The sequence below is a fragment of the Alosa alosa genome, chromosome 15 (assembly GCF_017589495.1).
Source record: "Alosa alosa isolate M-15738 ecotype Scorff River chromosome 15, AALO_Geno_1.1, whole genome shotgun sequence".
In the NCBI taxonomy this organism is placed as follows: domain Eukaryota; kingdom Metazoa; phylum Chordata; class Actinopteri; order Clupeiformes; family Clupeidae; genus Alosa; species Alosa alosa.
The window spans coordinates 29,884,844-29,905,575 of NC_063203.1; the positions used below are offsets into that span (position 1 = coordinate 29,884,844).

A 20,732-nucleotide genomic window follows, 5' to 3' on the forward strand; every position below is an offset into this window, starting at 1 on the left:
AAAATGTAAATGAAACATCATTACATTACATTACATTACATTTGGCTGATGCATTTTTAGCCAAAGCGACTTACCGTATTTTCCGGACTGTAAGTCACACTTTTTTTCATAGTTTGGCTGGCCCAGCGACTTATAGTCAGGTGCAACTTGTATATGAAAAAAATATATAATTGAACATGTTTTTAAATGTTAATTTATATTAACTGACATGAACCCTACATGAAACATTACTGTCTAGCCGCGAGAGAGCGCTCTCAAATGCACAAGTCCTGTGCACTTTCAGTCAGAGATTAGTGGTTGCGCTATGCCTGAAACACACGTGCATACCTAAATCCTCAAATTATGCCCAGGATTCTGTTTGGGCCTCAGATTCGGACAAATAAAGGCCAGTAATAATTTTGTTTCAATTTAACTAATAAAAGAGCTCCCAGCGATAATTTGAAGATTTACGATAGTCTGTCGCCTAAACATTCCTCACCCGTTATCTAGACATGCATGAAAACATTTGAAAACAAAACTCACTGCCATGTAGGCTAATATTTGATTGCTGTTTTGCTACTAATTATCTTTCACGTACTGAATACGCACACTAGAAAGTGAAAGTAGGCCTACTATGCGCTCCGTGTCTGTGTCTGTCTGTTCACGTCCGCAATCGATTATAACGTTCCTCAAATGGAGAACACATCCATGTTCTCTCGCGTTATAGGCTGTCGCTTCTGTGTTTACAAAATTCCTGACGGTTCCTGATCGCTAAACGTTTGTTTTCCTTTCCTGTCGATCGCGGTTGATGTAGAAGCACCTCCTAGGCTATTTGACTTCAGCGATGAGAGAGGGAGAGAGAGAGGCACCCGCAAAGTGGTCCATGCGCACGTGTGTGTGTCTCTGCATGGGGTTCAAGTGAAGTCAGAGTTGGTTCGTCCGTCCAGTCAATAGTCCCGCATTCAGGCCGCTCCATTATTAGATTAACGTTATCAGACTGGGCTGTAACATGTGTAGGAATTTCTCTCATTATGATGGAGTTGTGGGACTTTTATTATTATGTTCAATACTTAATAACTTATGTGCACTACCCGCAATCCTGCGCTGAAATTTAGGCCCTGGTTTTAAATGCGCATCTTTTTTTCTTTCGCTCTCTCTTATTTACAAAAATAATTCAGTGGAAATGCATGGATTCCAGTTTCTTCCAGTAGCAGCAACTGGAATCCATGCATTTCCACTGAATTATTTTTGGAATCTGATCCCTTATCATACCTGTTCATTCTTACTCGTTGCTCGACTTATCGTGACTAAATTCAAGATGGCTGCAAACGCTAAACTTTGTGAAGATACTGTCTGTATAAATCGTCTTGTAAATAAACTACCAGTACTTTTTCAAAGTTTTCAATGTCTCGTTTTAAATGTCAGGGCCCTCGGAAGTCTACCAATGAAGTGTGGAGATACATTGAGCCTCGTAAATGGGTGTAAAACAGTGATTTATTTGCATGGCTAGCCCGATGCCGAAGCACCACTATTGAAAAAGCTGTTGGTAGCATCGGCTAACTAGCGCCAGATTTTGGAGTGCAGGGGACAAGCCGAGATGGGCTATGAGACATACGTTCACACTCGGTATCATGTTTCAATACACTTTAGGTCAATATCACACCGGAATTCTCCTTTAAGACAATAAATATAAACAGCCTGGCTCAAAATGCATCCAGCTGGATGAGGTGGCGAGTGGGTGCGCAGGCTTTGATGCATGACAGTGATAATAGGCTATTAGGTAATATTAACAATAATGTTATTTGCCTAATATTAGTAGCCTATTAATATGTAAGGAGGCTATATTATTATACTTAGTATTATACTTATACTATACTATATTAGGCTCCCATTAGCAGTATTAGCCTATTGGCTTTAGTGGACACAGTAGGCCTTGTGGTAATATAATAACAATACTACAATAAACATTGTAGTAGGCTATAGTAGAGCAGCAGTAGTCCTAGGCAAACTTTTACATTGTTAACAAAACAACAACAAAGGATTGATTATTATAATATCCTCTCTGTCACCAAAGGGCAATTCATTTGGTAAAACAAGCAACACATTCTAATAGGTTTCTTCGGGCCTACTTGACTTGATGTTTTCAGGTAGTGTCATAAAGCCCTTCCCTCCTTTGATCTCCTTCATAATGTAGGCTATCTGGCTGTTTGATCTTGTGCCCTGTGGCTGACAACTCAAAATGAGCAGATCCAAAATAGTGAGTGTGTGTCTGCAGCGAGTGAATTCACAGAACCCTCTCTTTGCCCCTCTTGGGCAATACTGACTCAAGTGACTCACACAACCCGGATCAATTTAGTGAGTGACTAAATCCTTTAAAGGAACCGAGTTTGCCAGCTCTAACCAGCGCCCCACCCACTCCTCTAGTTGAGGCATTCCCATATACTCAGCCATGGCATACACCATTTATCTCACCCGTCATTTGTCTTGTAACACATAAAACCACCTCATGGAAAAGGGAAAAAGATTAAATAGTTTATTTTGTTTTGCCAGAGTGGGTCTTTAAAAAAATACAGTAATGTCCTACCTTTCAACCCATCTAGTTTAAGAAATTAAGATTAGTTTATTTTGTTTAAAAATGAAGACTAGATTATCAAACACGATTATTACCTGTGAGACATGATTCCTTGCTGCCTCCCATAAGTAACAATGTATTCATATAAATATGAAAATAACAAAATGTTTGTAAGGTTTGATGATTAACTTAACTGAAATACTTGTATTGTACGAAATCTGAACGGAATGAAACATGTATAAAAAATATGTTTTATGTCTAATATATTTCACATATAAATAGTATATTATACAGAATACAAAAATAATATACATAAAAAATAGTTTCAAAAAAAGTGTTCATGTCAAAATCACAAAACCTTTTCTGCAAAACAGTATAACAGATAATGTCATTTAGTTTTCAGAAACGTGTGTGTCAATATAACAAACCCAGAGATGCAGCCCCACAGTAAGGAGAAGCTGTAAGCGCAGTACTGAACTCCCTTTCAAACTGAAGTGTCTGTGTTCTCCTGGGCTGCTGTGGTAAACCAGTGCCCAAATATTTTGAGCTCATACAACTTCTCTCGAAACGCTTTGCAGAGTAATATGTAGATAAGGGGGTCCAGGCAGACGCTGGTCGAGGAGAGCCACAGAGTGAAGCTCTTAGCCACCTTCAGGGAAGCCCAGTGGCAGTTAATCTTGTTCTCCACCTGATGGTGAACGTAAGGGAAGCGTGTGATGTGGTAGGGGGCGAAGCAGACCAGGAACACCGCCAGGACGATAAACACCCGAGCTTTGATCTTTCGTTTCCCCTCCTTGTTTGTGCTTCCTGAGTTCCGGTACGACTCAATGACCCTTCTTGCAATGCACGTGTAGCAGAATCCAATAACAACCAACATGACTAAGAAAATCACAATGTTTTCAATAACTATGGCATGATGGTACTGCTTCCCCAGGTCACTCTTCATGGCCATGCACAGCTCGGCAGTGTTGTTTTTGGGCTTTCCGCTCGTGAGGACCATGGTGGGTATGGTGTTCACGCTGAGATAGAGAGTCCAGATAAGGATGACGACCACCTTGCCGAACAGGGGATTGTGGCCGAACCTTTTCCCGCCTGGCTGGACGATCTTGAAGAAGCGGTCGAGGCTGATGAGCCCCATCAGTATCATGCTCATGTACATGCAGAGGTAGAACAGCACGCTGCTGAACTGGCAGGCAAAAGCACGCAAGCCGTGAGGGGCCCCGGGGATCTCGCTGCCGGCCTTCAGCGGGATGATCAAGGTCATCAGAAGGTCAGCCGCCACAAGGCTCTTCAGGTACACAACAAACGCAGATTTGGGCTTCAGCTTCCAGGAGATCCAAGCAGCCATGACGTTCAGCAGGAGAGCGGGGATGAACAAAACAAAGTAGAGGCATGTTATCACGAGTTTGACCGTCTTCAGATCGAGCCCACAGTCCCGGAGTGGAGAAAGTGATGCCATGATGACCGTCTCCTGTATGACAAATGCCCACAGTGTGATTGCTATTATAGCTCCTTGGTCAATGGGAGATCACCTTACTGTGACATATTTCAGTGAAAGCCTCCTAACAACTGCAAAGATGCAGAAGAGCACGGCGCTATTCGTGATCTGAAAAAAGCAATTTCGCAATTGCTGGTGGCCGGGACACATCCTGTGCTTTTAGCCATCTTGGTCTTGCTCTTACAAAACAACACCAAATGTCTTCACATTCACTATTACTCTGTAGCACTGAGTCTTAGAAAAATATACTGTATCAATATGCATGATAAGTTTCAACTAAAACAAAAAAATAATGAAATAGCAAAGGTTACCATAGTGTTACACGCATTTATAGACTTCTGCGATGTCTTCATTCACTGTTACCTAACACACTTGACTAAGGAAATAGCAAGAAACATACTGTATGATAGATAAGGCCTACTTGTAGTCTTTGCTATCCTTAAATTCACATTGTATAACCTACTCACACAGGTTTAAATGTAAATGAGACATAATAAGCAAACAAACCGAATTGTTTAACTAAAAACTGAAATGTGTTCAAGGAACACGCCAACATTCTAGGAAATTTGCTTATTCACTATCTGCCCCTGAGTTAGATAAGATGACACATACTGTACCCTTCTCGTTTCTGTGTGTGCAGTCTGATGCACCCACTGGTAGCCTAGCCTAGCTTAGCATAGCTCATGAAAGGGCAGAACCAACTAGTCTATAGCTCTCAAAAGTGATAAAAGAAAAGAATATACCTGATTTACTTTTTGGGCCATATCTTACACCCAGCGCAACATGACGTTAATAAGATGTAAGTCTTATTCATATCGTACACCCAAGTCAGAGATGAATGTTGCGCCATGCGCTCCACTTCCATGGAACCCCAAGGGTGTGTCAAAGAAAAAAAAAAGGTGTGGTCAGGTGTTTGATTCAAAAATAGCTATTTTACACCGAAATTTAAAAATCATGCCACTAACCAAGAAAAACCTTGTCTATATCGAAAAGCGCATTTAAAGCACAGTGGTAAAGACACTGTCACAGTTTTATTCAGTCATTTGAACATTGTTGGCATAAGTTTTGCTTTTTTTCAGGCTATGTTTTCGATTATAACCCCTTGTCAGTCAATAGCCTCTTCTGTACACTTTTCTCTCTACCAATGCATCTAAAACAGTCATGCTCCTACCCGTGAGAACATCACATAACGCAGTTGAAGGCATTCCGGGCATACTTTGGAAATGTCAGACATGTTATTCTCGTATTTTAAGTCAGTGTAGCATGAAAATTATCTTGACGCTATTATTTTCAAGTAAAACGTTTTAAAGTGAAAAAGAAAAGGAATATTGGTGGAACAATTTTGTGATGGTGTCTTCTTTCTTTAAAGGTCCCCTGTGTAACATTTTCAGTTGTTTGTTAGCAAAATCAACATTTCCCAATCATAAATGTGGCCCTATTCATGTTTAATTACCACCACCACCAATTTAAGGCATTCCTAAGCATAAGGCTTAGAAATCCTCATTTACATCTACATAGCGTAGGGGCAACTCTCCATGTACATGCACCATTTTAAATTAACTGGCTAGCAAGGGACATGAAATAATAGGGTTAGGGTTATATACGAGGGACATATACAAATTTCCCTCCATTCAGCAATGTAAGTTAGGAACCCATTTTAAACAAGCCACATGTCTTCCTAACATTCCGACATTGAAATTGTATTTTCCAACTAAATAAATAAAGAGAAAAATAACTTTGTTTGTGATCTGTCACTGTCTCACTTGGTCTCCAGTCTCTAGACCCAGAGACAGGTGATAAACTAACCTAACATAGTTTTGCTAGAACTAGTAGACTACTACAACGTTGCTGAGCATGTGTTATTTCAGGTTAGTTTGCAACAATATACAAGTTTAACCAAAGTCCTTAGCTGCTACCTATCTAAAGAAGATCACTAGCCGTTCCTATTCTTGGAACTGTTCCGTTTACTGTGCTATCGTTAGCAGGCACAATTAAAGTATTTATTCTGTGTCCGAGTGTTTCATTGGCATCACACACAAGCAATGGCAATACAAAAGTACACACAATTATATTAATATTTTGTTATTGCTTATTCAGAGAAAAGTTTGTTTTGACGTGCCTAGGAGTCTGGAACTAGTGTCAGTTTTTTGATGTGTGACGGCTACCGTAGTTCTAAACAAGGCAGTGCTTGGGAGGTTGGTTGCAATAAAACACCTAGCCACTAGATGGGAGAAATTCTTACACAGTCTCATAATAGCCGAGTGCAGATGCAGGCTATATTCTGCTAGTCACACACAGGTTTTAGTAAAAGCAAGTATTAGTGCAATCGTGTAAGCTGATTTCTTCAGATGCATTGACTATCAAAATACCGACGCGCTGTTTGATGTTTGCACTGATGTCTCTTAAACTGAATGACAGATGTAATTCTCATTGGTTTAAAGGATGTACTGTACACCCAAAACATCCCCATGACTGATTAAGATACAGAGGAACAACCCTTTTGATTGATGTGCCTGGCGTCTGATAACAAAATTACGCCGTTAAATTAGCGAATGGGGACTGGACCCGCCTGAAATGTCTTCAGACGTTGCTTCTCTGAACAGCCATTTCGGACGGGTGAAATAGGGCCCTTTATGTCCTTCATGCCAGCGCTGCCTGGAAGACGACGTTGGGAGCTTAACACACCGAGTAACATATCTGGACAACGCAGATGTTAACACAGGGATTTTTGACATTATGTCCACGTTGTTGTTTCTTCACGTTCTGTTGATGTCATTTTGCAAATGTTTAGTCTCTATGCCATTTTATTTATGTCATGTCAACTTCAAAAACTCCACATAGCGCATTTAAAGCTATGGCAATTGTATGTATCAAAGAGTCATATCAATCATGAAACCTTAAAATCCTTTAATAAGAAGCCAAATCTAAATTTATTAAAGACATCATAGGACCTACAAATATTAGGACTACAAATATTTCAACTTCTGAATGAAGGCTATCAGAGCTTATAAACCCAAACTCCACCCAACAGTCAATATGTACACACACTATACAAACTCCACCCAACAGTCAGCATACAGTATACACACACTTCACCTTCCTCAGTCTTGTTCTTTTTTAAAATGAAGTTGTTAAACTGTTTTGTCTTCAGAAAGTTCTGAGGCTAACAATGTTACAAAGAGAGAAAATGGACAACGCTGCCATTACTGCTGTATCCATTGCTTATTAACAGAAAATGAGTTTCACTTAATCAGACATTATATGAAGTAAGCATTAATTAATAGTTCACCTGATCAAACTATCAAATGAATTTGTTACATGGACTGAACTGCACATACACTGAAAAAAGGAGAAGCTCTTGACACAGGAAGCTAACAACTACACCCTTTCAAACATACGTGTCTTCTGTATTCTCCTGGGGTCTAGTGGAAATACAACGTCCACATATCTTGAACTCATACAGTTTCTCCCGGAAAGCTTTGCACAGTAAAATGTAGATGAGGGGGTCCAGACAGACGTTGGTGGTGGCAAGCCACAGAGTGATGCTCTTAGCCCCCTTCAGTGAAGCCCAGTTGCAGCTATACGTATTCTTCACTTGTGTTGGGGCATAAAGGATGCGTGTGATGTGGTAGGGGGCGAAGCAGACCAGGAACACCGCCAGAATGATAAACACCCGAGCTTTGATCTTTCGTTTCCCCTGGAGGTTCTTGCTCCCTGAGTTTCTGTATGACTCAATGACCCTCTTTGCAATGCACGTGTAGCAGAGTCCAATGACGATTAACACGACAAAGAAAATCCAGTTGCAGAAAATGCTAACCCCATGATGGTACTCCTTCCCCACGTCACTCTTCATGGCCATGCACAGCTCTGCAGTGTCATTGGTTGGCTTCTCACTGGTGAGTACCATGGTTGGTATCATGGTTATGCTGAGTAGCACTACCCACACGACTGAAGAGACCACTTTGCCAAAGACGGCACTTTGGCCGAGCAGTTTCCCACCGGGCTGCACAATCTTGAAGAAACGGTTGAGGCTGATGACCCCCATGAGAACAATGCTGACATACAGGCAGAGATAGAAAAACACAGCGCTAAACTGGCAGTTAAACACTTGTAGTCCGTGTGGCGACCTCGGAAGCCCATCAACAGCCTTCAGTGGGATGATGAAGGTCATCAGAAGGTCAGCAGCCACAAGGTTCTTCAGGTAGACGACAAATGAAGATTTGGTCTTCAGCTTCCAGGAGATCCAGGCTGCCATAACGTTCAGTATAAGTGCGGGGACGAACAAAATGTAATAGAGGCAAAAAACCACAAGGTCGATGGTCTCATTGTTGATCCCACAGTCCAGCTGTGAGGAAGGGGAATCCATGACTGCATGTGTTCTCTGTGGTCAAAGATAACAATCATATGGTCTTTAGATTCTTTTGGTGAGGAGTTTACAAAGGCTTTCACAAATAATGTCATGTGCAATATGCCCTCAAAATTCCAATGATCATGTCTTCATATTCATTTATGGTTATACAAGTAAACCACTGAACTAAAGTCACTTTTAACACTATGTTATGTGTGCTACAATATAATGAACAATAAAAGCACAAACTGCAATTATTTACGTAAACCGTGTCAAGTTAGCAACAACAACATGTGAAGGAGACTTGCAAGAGTTCTGCAAAAAGTTTGTATTACTAGTTGTGCATGTGTCAGCACAACATAGCAGTCAGGAAGTGACAGTGTTGGTGGTTAAGCAGCGTTGCTGGAAACCTGAGTTGTATGTATGTAAAATAGCACTTTAGAGCAGTGGCACATGTAATCTATGTACTATGCAGGACTATCCAGTATGCCTACTTAAAAGGCATCACCATTTTAGTATAGCCACTTATACACAAATAGGCAATTATGACATGAGATATGAGCTATTTCTCACAGGCTATTAAGATGCAACAGCCGTATGAACACTGTTCTCCAACGACACCCGTGCCCCCCCCCGTAAAATAGTCCAAAATAACAGTGTTCACATGTTGTGAATGTAAATTCACTTAATCAATGATTTGGTCACTTAATCAAATCAAATGTTAAATTACAAATTTAACTATTTCATGGAAAATATATGTACATTTTGAATATGATACCAGCAACACGTTTCTGTTGGGACGGCGGTAACAGAATGCTGGAAAAGTTGTGTAGTGATAAAGAAAACAAAAGGATGAATGTTTCACAATTAATTAGGGTAACTGGCATCATGATTGGGTATGAAAAAGAGCATCCCAAAGAGCCAGAGCCTCTTAGAAGTAAATATGTAAGGTTATTCATCACTCTGTGTAAACCTGTGTGGACAAATTATGAAATTGTGAAGTATTTGGGGAGTTCATCATCTACAGTACATCATATCATTAAAATATTTATAGAATTCAGAGAAATCTTTGCAAACTAGAGATATAGTTGAGGTCTTTTGGACCTCAGATGGCACTGCATTAAAATCAGACCTGTTTCTGTAAAGAAAGTCATTGTATGAGCTCAGGAAAACCTCTGATAACCATTGTCTATGAGCATAGTTTGATACTCAATTCAGAAATGCTCCTGTAACCATGCAACAGCCAAAATTGTATTTAGACATGATACAGAAATACCAGCGTCTTATCTGTGCCTGAGCTATTTCTCCGTAGAGGAAGAGTCCAGGTGCTAAAATGGCCTGTCTGCAGTCCAGACCTGTCAAATTAGGTGCATCATGGAATGAAAAGCATGATTAAAAATACCTCATACTGTTGATGAACTGAAATCCTATATCGGGCTGGAATGGACACATTTAATTCTCAAAACTCTAGCAACTGTTCCTGTTCTCAGTTCCTAAACATTGTATATATAGATATGTATATTTCTAAGCCCGCTGGACTCAGTCAAGACCAACAAGAGTATTTGGCGAGACCAAAAGCTATGCCCCCAATGGACCGACAGTGGTCCGGCAGCCTCTTGCTATCTGGGTTTGATCATTTTTATAGCCTATAACCATTTAGTTGAACCATTTTTATAGCCTAAGCTCACCAATGGCTATACCAAACCATTTATTTAGGCAGACACAGACAACTATGTGTCCTAACACAAGGATGAGGCGATGAAATGAAGTGATGCAGACACATGCAATACACACTAAGGGTAAATGATAGCTTCAGCGAAAGTTCTACTAGGAAGACTCGTAGTGTAGCTTACTCCTCCCATGCTTACACGGAGCCAATCTTAGCTTTGCCTACTTTCGGGAAAGCCCTGCAATCTGATCATTCACTCATTCAATCAGCGCTAGCCTATAGGAATTCAGTGGGCTCTTTAAATATGTACCACCTAACACTGCTTCTGCTTCTCAGTACGCTGACTTTGACGTCCCCTCCACCTCCCCTCCAGCCACCTCTGCCAGCAGTCCACGTCCATTGGGCACGGTCTGCCTACCACATCTTCCTTCAGCCACCGCCACCAGTTGGTCCCCGTCTCGTCGTGGGGGGTAGGCTCCCCGCCCCTGCCTTCATCCATCGGCAGGAGACGAGATCCGCTCATCGCTGGACGGATCCGAGACGGGGCCTACGCCAAAGACTGTTACCTATTCAGGACTCTATCATGCTTGCATCCAAGCCGTTCCTTTACTAATTAAATCGTTAACTGATTCTATTCTGTCTACTGAGTCTTTCTGGTAGAAATGTATCTGTCAACAAGAGGATCAGCACAGCCTAGGATAGGGATGCCAGGGTGAAATTGGACAGGGGGCCAGATTTTTTTCAAATGAGACCTCAGGGGGCCGGATTACAGTTTTGGACTGAAAAGGCCAAACACTGACTCAACACATGGATAGATAGGCTATTTGAAATTATTCATGAAGGCCTACACATCAAAAAGAAATTGCATTGGCACCAAAATAGCCTCACAATGAGGCCTACAATCACATAGCCTAAAGCAGGAGACAGTTACCCTAACATTTTACTATCATTTGATTAACATTAACAAAACACATTTTATTATAAATAACACAAGTGTAAACTGTTAATTACTTTTATTATATTTATTGAAGGCTTGCACATGAAAACACATCAATGTATAATTAGGCCAATTACAGTAGAAGAAGGCCAGGCCAAGTAGGCCTAAACGAGTCACAAAAAAAGTAAGCACCAGAATAAAGTAGTCCAACAATAGGCCATGTGATTGAATATCCAGTAGGAATTAGTAAAACAAAAAGGTTCTTGAGAAAAAAGCCAAATATGAGCTATCTAAAAACATTAAATTGGCTCAACAGATGAGGCACATTAACTTTGCCAGTCATCACCAGTCAAGCCCAATCGATATTTCCACACACCCATATGGCACTAGCCTACACAGGCTATCAGTCAAACCCAATCGATATTTCCACACACCCATATCACACTGGATTATGATAAATGGGGAACCAGCATACTTTAGCTACATGTTACTTGTCAAAGCCAGACACCTGGCTTTGACAAGTAACTGGCATTTTCATGGAAAATATATGTACATTTTGAATTTGATACCAGCAACACGTTTCTGTTGGGACGGCGGTAACAGAATGCTGGAAAAGTTGTGTAGTGATAAAGAAAACAAAAGGATGAATGTTTCACAATTAATTAGGGTAACTGGCATCATGATTGGGTATGAAAAAGAGCATCCCAAAGAGCCAGAGCCTCTTAGAAGTAAATATGTAAGGTTATTCATCACTCTGTGTAAACCTGTGTGGACAAATTATGAAATTGTGAAGTATTTGGGGAGTTCATCATCTACAGTACATCATATCATTAAAATATTTATAGAATTCAGAGAAATCTTTTACAAACTAGAGATATAGTTGAGGTCTTTTGGACCTCAGATGGCACTGCATTAAAATCAGACCTGTTTCTGTAAAGAAAGTCATTGTATGAGCTCAGGAAAACCTCTGATAACCATTGTCTATGAGCATAGTTTGATACTCAATTCAGAAATGCTCCTGTAACCATGCAACAGCCAAAATTGTATTTAGACATGATACAGAAATACCAGCGTCTTATCTGTGCCTGAGCTATTTCTCCGTAGAGGAAGAGTCCAGGTGCTAAAATGGCCTGTCTGCAGTCCAGACCTGTCAAATTAGGTGCATCATGGAATGAAAAGCATGATTAAAAATACCTCATACTGTTGATGAACTGAAATCCTATATCGGGCTGGAATGGACACATTTAATTCTCAAAACTCTAGCAACTGTTCCTGTTCTCAGTTCCTAAACATTGTATATATAGATATGTATATTTCTAAGCCCGCTGGACTCAGTCAAGACCAACAAGAGTATTTGGCGAGACCAAAAGCTATGCCCCCAATGGACCGACAGTGGTCCGCAGCCTCTTGCTATCTGGGTTTGATCATTTTTTAGCCTATAACCATTTAGTTGAACCATTTTTATAGCCTAAGCTCACCAATGGCTATACCAAACCATTTATTTAGGCAGACACAGACAACTATGTGTCCTAACACAAGGATGAGGCGATGAAATGAAGTGATGCAGACACATGCAATACACACTAAGGGTAAATGTATCTGTCAACAAGAGGATCAGCACAGCCTAGGATAGGGATGCCAGGGTGAAATTGGACAGGGGGCCAGATTTTTTTCAAATGAGACCTCAGGGGGCCGGATTACAGTTTTGGACTGAAAAGGCCAAACACTGACTCAACACATGGATAGATAGGCTATTTGAAATTATTCATGAAGGCCTACACATCAAAAAGAAATTGCATTGGCACCAAAATAGCCTCACAATGAGGCCTACAATCGCATAGCCTAAAGCAGGAGACAGTTACCCTAACATTTTACTATCATTTGATTAACATTAACAAAACACATTTTATTATAAATAACACAAGTGTAAACTGTTAATTACTTTTATTATATTTATTGAAGGCTTGCACATGAAAACACATCAATGTATAATTAGGCCAATTACAGTAGAAGAAGGCCAGGCCAAGTAGGCCTAAACGAGTCACAAAAAAAGTAAGCACCAGAATAAAGTAGTCCAACAATAGGCCATGTGATTGAATATCCAGTGGGAATTAGTAAAACAAAAAGGTTCTTGAGAAAAAAGCCAAATATGAGCTATCTAAAAACATTAAATTGGCTCAACAGATGAGGCACATTAACTTTGCCAGTCATCACCAGTCAAGCCCAATCGATATTTCCACACACCCATATGGCACTAGCCTACACAGGCAATCAGTCAAACCCAATCGATATTTCCACACACCCATATCACACTGGATTATGATAAATGGGGAACCAGCATACTTTAGCTACATGTTACTTGTCAAAGCCAGACACCTTTTAACTTTCATCAGCTTGTCCATATCGGGGGACAGTTCCTGGGCAGTGGCTATTTTCATAACATTATTTAGATGTCCGTGCGTCAGGTAATTTTATTAATAGATACATAGATTTATTAATATTCATCACGGAAAAGGCCTGCTCACATAAATATGTTGTCCCAAACATACAAAGTATTTTACCTGCAAAGGCCGTGAGCATTGGGTACGGTGGTGGCAAGGATTGATAAAATGATTTGATTGCAACAGATGCGTAGGCTAGTTATCCTTCAACGGTACGCAACACTGCAGTTCTATCAGTTCCATTTGTATTACCTCTGGTACCTCGGATGCGTCAATCGTGAATGAAGAGCGAGAAAGCGCAAAGTCCTTTTCCAGTTCAGTAAAAACCGTGAATCGATTGTCAAGCGCTAGTCTACTCCGTCAGCACTACCGGCGCTGCTGCAGCTGAGGGGGGCAGCAGCAACAGACCAACTGACGGATTCCACTGAAAATTAAATAAAAATAACATTTAAAAAATAACATAAAAATAAAATAATATATTCTCTCCTTATCACCTGCGGGCCGGATGTGATGTACAGTCACATCCCTGGCATCACTGGCCTAGGAGATACTTACATTGACATGATTTAGAGCAAAGACTAAAAATAGAACACTAAATCCACTTAATTACAAGACAAGGAGACATCATTCCATTCACATTCAGGACACAGGATTATAGGAACACTCATTCAACAGGGCAAAGGTAACCAACCCACCGACATTATAGTACAAATGCTTTCATAGAACTGCTGTGGATGAAACACAATAACTCGAGGAATCACTTTGGCTTCGTCTATTTACACCCCTGGTACGAATAGCCTTGAACACACAGCTGAGCTATTCATACCCTGTGACATAACAACAAAAAGACGTCGCTCACGTGCACAAAAAACATGGCGGACATTCGTTTTTCGTCAGCAGAAATGAAGAATTCTGAAAGGTTTCGGCACTATATCTGTTCAGATTAAGTTTTAGATTGAAAAGTTGTGTTTTATTTTCATAATCTTGTTTCAGTGAACACATACAACCGTCAGTTTGTTAGTTAACAGAAATTCTGTGATTATGACGTTCAGACCTATAAACTATAAGTTTACCGGCAAACACTATTTCCTTGTGGAATCAGGTAGTACAGTGGTCACAGACAAGGGCTGGCATGCGGGAGACCGGGCTTCGATTCCCCTGTGATGCGTTTTGGCAGAGTGAGTGTGCATGTGTACCAACGTCTCTGGAGAGAAGGCGCACATTTTGAACAAGAAATTGGTTCTCAGGGCTCCAGACTAACTTTTTGCACTGGTTGCACTGGTGCGCCTAACTTTTTTTCTTAGGTGCACCAGCACAAAAGTTAGGTGCACCCAAATTTTCAACCACATCGCATTTAACACCGCAGCAGGTTCACTTTTTTCCCTAAATTATTGTCCTATATAGGTTGTCCTATGACTTATGATTTACAATTCTACAAGAAAAGTAACTTAATGAAGTGTTGGTGCTTTAAGTGCTTCACTGAGCTGAAATGTAAACTTAAAACATCTCAAGATGAATTAAATAAAAATAACAGTGAGTAAATGAACAGTGCACGTCTTTTAAGGGCTTCAAACTGCACATCTCATGGCTCAATGTCTTACATACTATCCTTCATGATCTTTAGGCCTTGGCTAAACCAGCTCGCCATGCTAGCATCTTCCATAGAAATGTATTTGAGCACCATTTAAAGAGATGTTCCAAGTAGCCTGAGGGATTTTTATGTGATTTTGCAATGATGATTGCAATAATCATTTGACAGCCCCACAATGCAATTTACTTTTTAATTTTAGTATTTTTCAATTTTCAATAAGGACATCACTATGGTTAATGCAGTAACGAAATGGTAGGCCTATTATTATAGGCTATTGCAATGACTTGCCATGCTCGATCTAAATGTGTCCACCACAGTTATACATGCAGGGAATATTCGGGCTTTAAATGTAGCAACGATATTCGGTTTGCGCCAAATACCGGATTAAATTGATTGATGCCATCAGAATGAGTTTACACAACTCGCGCACAAAACGAATATTGCTGTTGAAAACCACTCCCTGCATGTAACTGAGGTCAATGACGCACTCCTTTTCGGCGATATCTGTACCTCTGTCGTTCAGGAAGGCCTTGTATGCATTGTTCGCAATTTTAAGACGTCTTTTCATCTGCAATGACTCCTATAAATTTGGCGCAAGTGGCATTCCTGTACGTCGGGTTTACGTTCAAACTAACAATTATTTCGGACTGAACTTGGTGAAGGGAAGTTTCACTAGGCCTATCGTAGGCAACGATAAACTTGATCATCATCTCGGGCTCGTCTGATCGGTTTGCTGCTGCCAGCCGCCGAAAGGCAGTGGGGAGAGGGGACATTTATCTCGACCTCTGTGACCACACTGTAATGCAACTACATCCACTCTGTTTATCTGACGGGTCTCTGACCTCTCTCTCTCTCTCTCTCTCTCTCTCTCTGCACACGCATTTTCAAATTTACACACAGGCACTGGGCCACGGCTAATCAGAGGGGAGGTCCCGCCCTTAACTATCTGTGATTTGTTTAAACCACGATATTGGCCAAATATGTGTCTGTTATTGAACCAAAGGTAGAGTTTCAAAGCGGACACGTTTTCCTCTCTCGAATAGCTGATCGCACCGGTGCGACCTCCAATTTTTTTTAGTCGCACTTTTGAAAAATTAGGTCGCATATGCGACCAAATTGGTCGCACTCTGGAGCCCTGGTTCTCAAACGGAAACGTTTTGATTGCAACAATTAGCTAGTTCATGCACCAGGGTGTAAATAGCATGCAGTACTATAAACACCAGGGTAAGAATAGCATCCACTTCTGACTGTACATTGATGCAAACAGCATACCTTATTCAGAGTGTCTATTACACAGCTGAGCTATTCACACCCTGTTACGTAACAAAAAAAAAAAACATGTTGCTTGTTTTTTAAAAAAAAAAAAAATATTATTCCATTGTGTGATCAATATGCCAGAATAAATGCACAGGGGTGCGAATAGCATACATTAATACATTGCTGTGTGCACCGGGGTACGAATAGAATTCACTTCTTAGTGCACCAGGGTACGAATAGCATACACTGCTAATTGTACCAGGGGTGCAAATAGCCTTACCCTTAAAAAAATATTTAAACAATTTAAATTATGTACTCACAGATGATCCATAAAACCTTTAGTTCAACTTGAAAGTAAAGTTATCATTCAAAGCAAAGGCTGATCAACTGGATGGCAAATCATTGAACAAACTCTTACAAAAGATGAACTGGATTATATTATGCACTAATACAGTATTAGCTTTTGCACTCATGGACGATTAGGAAATGTGCACTTTCAATCACGTGAAGTGAGTCCCTCTGCCACTGCTGCCACAGTCTGATGTGAAAATGCTGTCTTCACAGTGTGCTGGGAATTCCACTTGTTCAAAGAGAAGTCTCCTCACTGTTGGCAGGGGCCGTAGTGGAAAACCATTGCCCAAGAATCTTGAATTCACACAATTTATTCCGGAAGGCTTTGCAGAGCAAAAAGTAGATGAGGGGGTCCAGACAAACATTGGTTGTGGAGAGCCAAAGGGTCATGGTTTTAGCGGCCTTCAGTGAAGCCCAGTTGCAGTTAATCTTGTTCTCCACCTGCTCTGGGACATAAAGGATGCGTGTGATGTGGTAGGGGCCGAAGCAGACCAGGAACACCGCCAGGACGATAAACACTCGAGCTTTGATCTTTCGTTTCCCGTCCTTGTTTGTGCTCCCTGAGTTGCGGTATGACTCGATGACCCTCTTTGCGATGCACGTGTATGAGAATCCAGTGACAACTAACACGACAAAGAAGATCCCATTGCAGATTATTATAACTGCATGGTGATATTGCTTCCCCACGTCACTCTTCATGGCCATGCACAGCTCTGCACTGTTGGTTGTGTTAGGCTTCTCACTGGTGAGTGCCATGGTTGGAATGGTGGTTATGCTGAGTAGCACTACCCACACGACTGCAGAGACTACTCTGCCAAAGACGGCACTTTGACCGAGCAGGTTCCCACCGGGCTGCACGATCTTGAAGAAACGGTTGAGGCTGATGACCCCCATCAGAACAATGCTGACATACAGGCAGAGATAGAACAGCACACTGCCAAACTGGCAGTTAAAGGCTCGGAGTGCCAGAGACGACCCAGGCAGCCTATCAGCAACCCTCAGCGGGATGATGAAGGTCATCAGAAGGTCAGCCGCCACAAGGTTCTTCAGGTAGACGATGAATGAAGATTTGGTCTTCAGCTTCCAGGAGATCCAAGCTGCCATGACGTTCAGCAGAAGAGCGGGAATGAACAGAATGAAATAGAGGCATTTGGCCACAATCTTGACGGTTTCAAGGTCAATCCCACAGTCCAGTAGTGGAGAAGGTGAAGCCATGACTCCAATGCACTGTGATTAAAGACAATATGTATCTTAAATTTGACATATTCAGAGACTTATGGGAAATATTTGCAGTTAATAAATCAGCTTTAGTAGTATTACATTAGGGTAATAAATAGCATACAGTGGGCATCGCTTTCAAATGGCCACTTCAGTCGCGCATTACGAGGCGTGAAGCTGCGTGAAGCTTTAGTACCACTTTCAGCCACTGTGCGTCGTTCTGCCACTGTACATCGCTCTGTCAGTAGCCTGACTGCCGCCCCTTCTGAAAAAGCAGGAGACTAGGCTACCTTTAAACGTAATTGTTGTGATAAAAGTTTGAGAACCACTGGCTTAACAAGTTACCTGCAGTCCAGAACACAGAATCTGTTGCAATATTCTGATGATCGGCGATGATATCGGCAAATGTTTGTTTTCCAAAGTAAGAATTTCACTTCACCATGCACCTTCGACAATGAATAGCTCATTACACTTGTTACTGTTAAATGTAGGCCTACCTGGTATCATTACAAACATTATTCTGTGTCCTAAAACTGGCATATTTTATAGCAGGGATGTCAAAGTCAAATACATTAGAGGGCCAAAAAACAAATTTGCTACAAGCCGAGGGCCGGACTGGTTCAATGTTTATTAAAACATATTAAAATGACTGCACGTAACCTATTGAACCAAGACGTGTACTGTATTTTTTTAATGATTAAATGAATAATGACTGTGACTGAAGTGCGGGCAAAGTTTGCACAAATGTACGATTTTTCCCATCCTCACCGACCTTGTCATAAAACTTGTTTAAATGATCATATGATGCCTCCTTGCTGCTTTGTCGTCTACATGAGCCTTTCTCAAACTTCTTTGACCTGAGGCCCAGTCAAGGCATACTTTGGGGTCATAGGGCCCACCTACATGAACCCACCCCTCCTCCCACCCCCCATTAAATTATCATAATGATATCACAATTATTATTATTTTTATACTATATTGCTATACATGCACTTCAAAACAGTCAATGTTTAAAGTGCTAAGATTGTTCACAAAAGTTTGTGAAAACATGCACATCAGAGTACTGCTTTACTAATGTAAAATATAATTAGGCCTACAATAGTTTCATTGTTTTTGCATTGTTGCATGATGCTTGGATGAGAAATACTTCTCAAAACAACTGCAGTTATATGGGTGCCGTTGTTTTGGGATGTTTCCCTCATGCAAGCATCATACACTGATAGAATATTTATATGTTATTTAATTACATTTAATTTGAATGCCTGAATGTAAGGATTCAGGAGACACAATACCAGCTAGTGTGAATGGTAAATGGTGGGTCAGATCATGCGTAAATCACTGATCTGGAGATCTTTAACTATCTTTAACTAAGACTAATTAATAGCTTTTGGCTGAATTTAATACTTAATGCCAAACGGTGTTTGTTTATATAGTCTGTGCTCTGTTTTTTATGGAAGTTGAATAATCCACGTCGTTCTATTAAATGTCGTTTGCTACCAACGTGCACACGCATGCATTGAATAAGCGCGCTCATGCATTGAATAATGACGCCATACCACAACTTAATTCTATGCCTCTATCAGACGCGAGGCCCCACTTGCGGCGCCCGCAGTGAGTTCGTGGGCTACCGTTGCATTAGCGGCGAATGGAGTATTGATCATAAAACAGCACCCGGCGGCTGTGGCCTGCGGGCGGTTCTAATACTAATCAAATATCATCCCGGGCCGTAGATAATTAGCCCGCTGAGCCTTGACTTTGACATGTCTGTTTTATGGCATTGTGTCATGTAAGTTAGTTGCAAAATCTAGAGAAATGTGTGAGGTGGTCAGCGGGGGACAATTGAGACACACATTGGATTGTGTTATTACTTGAACATTCCACACTATCCACAGCTGTGGTAGGCCTATCAGGGGCAGGAGGATTACTGTCAGCGCAGGCTTTATATAAAAATTCTTCAACAGAAGGCCTTGAATGTTGTCTTGTTTGTGGGCTTTGCTTCGCTTCTGTAATCTCGGCTTCATTGAAAATGAGGGCTTCCCTCAATGACCCTCGAGAATAAATAAAGGTTGAATGAATGAATGAATGAATGAATGCCCAAAAATAAAGGCCTGTGGTTTCGCGAGCCTACAGTAAATAACAGACCATGCCAGAATAATGCGTTATGATGCTTTTACGAGCAAGATGTTTTTTTGGTACCCTCACACACTGCATGTTCTTAAATAACAATGATCATCAGTAATATTACGACCATTCATTTGGGTAAATGGGCAAGCGTGACCACCTTGATTGGCTGATTGGCTGATGATTGTAATCTTGAGCATGATTCCAAACACCTCCCTTACGATGATGAGTGACAGGTGACAGGTCTCAGAATCGTCGCTACACAAGGGCGGAAGATGATGAATAACTGGGGCCGTAGGCTATTCACAAAACTTTATCTTACTACTAGGAGTAGGCTACTCCTAAATCGCAGCATAAAGATTTTAGATTGGAGTTTTCTCTTAAAGTTATTCACAAAGCCTTTCAGACAACTCCTAAACTAGGAGTGAGTCTTAGTGGCTATGGATGGCGTCATTACTCATGCAATTCACAATGAAATGTTACATTTCATTTACATGTTAACAATGAGTAGTTTTGGTTGTTGTTGGTGGCGTTATAGCATCCCTTTTATGAATGCAAAATTGTTCCCTCGCTGATTGGAAGCTCCTGTTTAGCATAGGCTCACGTTATTTCAAAACATCATAGCGTAAAATGCCACAAAAAGCTGTTTATGAATAGGTCTTAGTAAGTTAGGAGTCCTCTCGACTTAAGCTGTCCCAGACTTAGGTGCTACTTTTAGGTCTAAAATGCTTAAGTGAATTACTTTTTGTG

The 20,732-nt window shown here is 40.9% G+C and overlaps 3 protein-coding genes and 1 long non-coding RNA gene across 4 annotated transcripts; all 4 read right to left on the reverse strand.

The window, feature by feature from the left end:
* Positions 1 to 2,359: 2,359 nt before the first annotated feature.
* On the reverse strand, positions 2,360 to 4,103 carry LOC125308694 (P2Y purinoceptor 13-like). The gene has a single exon (XM_048265263.1). It carries the CDS (start codon positions 4,008 to 4,010, stop codon positions 3,036 to 3,038), a length of 975 nt encoding a protein of 324 aa, XP_048121220.1. The 5' UTR covers positions 4,011 to 4,103; the 3' UTR covers positions 2,360 to 3,035.
* Positions 4,104 to 7,012: 2,909 nt separating this feature from the next.
* LOC125308693 (P2Y purinoceptor 13-like) lies at positions 7,013 to 8,429 on the reverse strand. Its single transcript, XM_048265262.1, has one exon. The coding sequence runs from the start codon at positions 8,413 to 8,415 to the stop codon at positions 7,438 to 7,440; it is 978 nt and encodes a 325-aa protein (XP_048121219.1). The 5' UTR covers positions 8,416 to 8,429; the 3' UTR covers positions 7,013 to 7,437.
* A 2,644-nt stretch (positions 8,430 to 11,073) lies between these two features.
* LOC125308702 lies at positions 11,074 to 14,243 on the reverse strand. Its single transcript, XR_007195943.1, has 2 exons — positions 13,380 to 14,243; positions 11,074 to 11,511 (listed from the first exon to the last, which is right to left on the reverse strand). It is a non-coding gene; the product is annotated as an uncharacterized LOC125308702 (long non-coding RNA).
* Positions 14,244 to 16,692: 2,449 nt separating this feature from the next.
* LOC125308692 (P2Y purinoceptor 13-like) lies at positions 16,693 to 17,858 on the reverse strand. The gene has a single exon (XM_048265261.1). It carries the CDS (start codon positions 17,856 to 17,858, stop codon positions 16,878 to 16,880), a length of 981 nt encoding a protein of 326 aa, XP_048121218.1. The 3' UTR covers positions 16,693 to 16,877.
* Positions 17,859 to 20,732: the final 2,874 nt, after the last annotated feature.

Bases quoted from the DNA above. Each gene is read 5' to 3' on its own strand.
- LOC125308694 (XM_048265263.1), bottom strand. From the start codon at position 4,010: ATGGCATCACTTTCTCCACTCCGGGACTGTGGGCTCGATCTGAAGACG.
- LOC125308692 (XM_048265261.1), bottom strand. From the start codon at position 17,858: ATGGCTTCACCTTCTCCACTACTGGACTGTGGGATTGACCTTGAAACC.
- LOC125308693 (XM_048265262.1), bottom strand. From the start codon at position 8,415: ATGGATTCCCCTTCCTCACAGCTGGACTGTGGGATCAACAATGAGACC.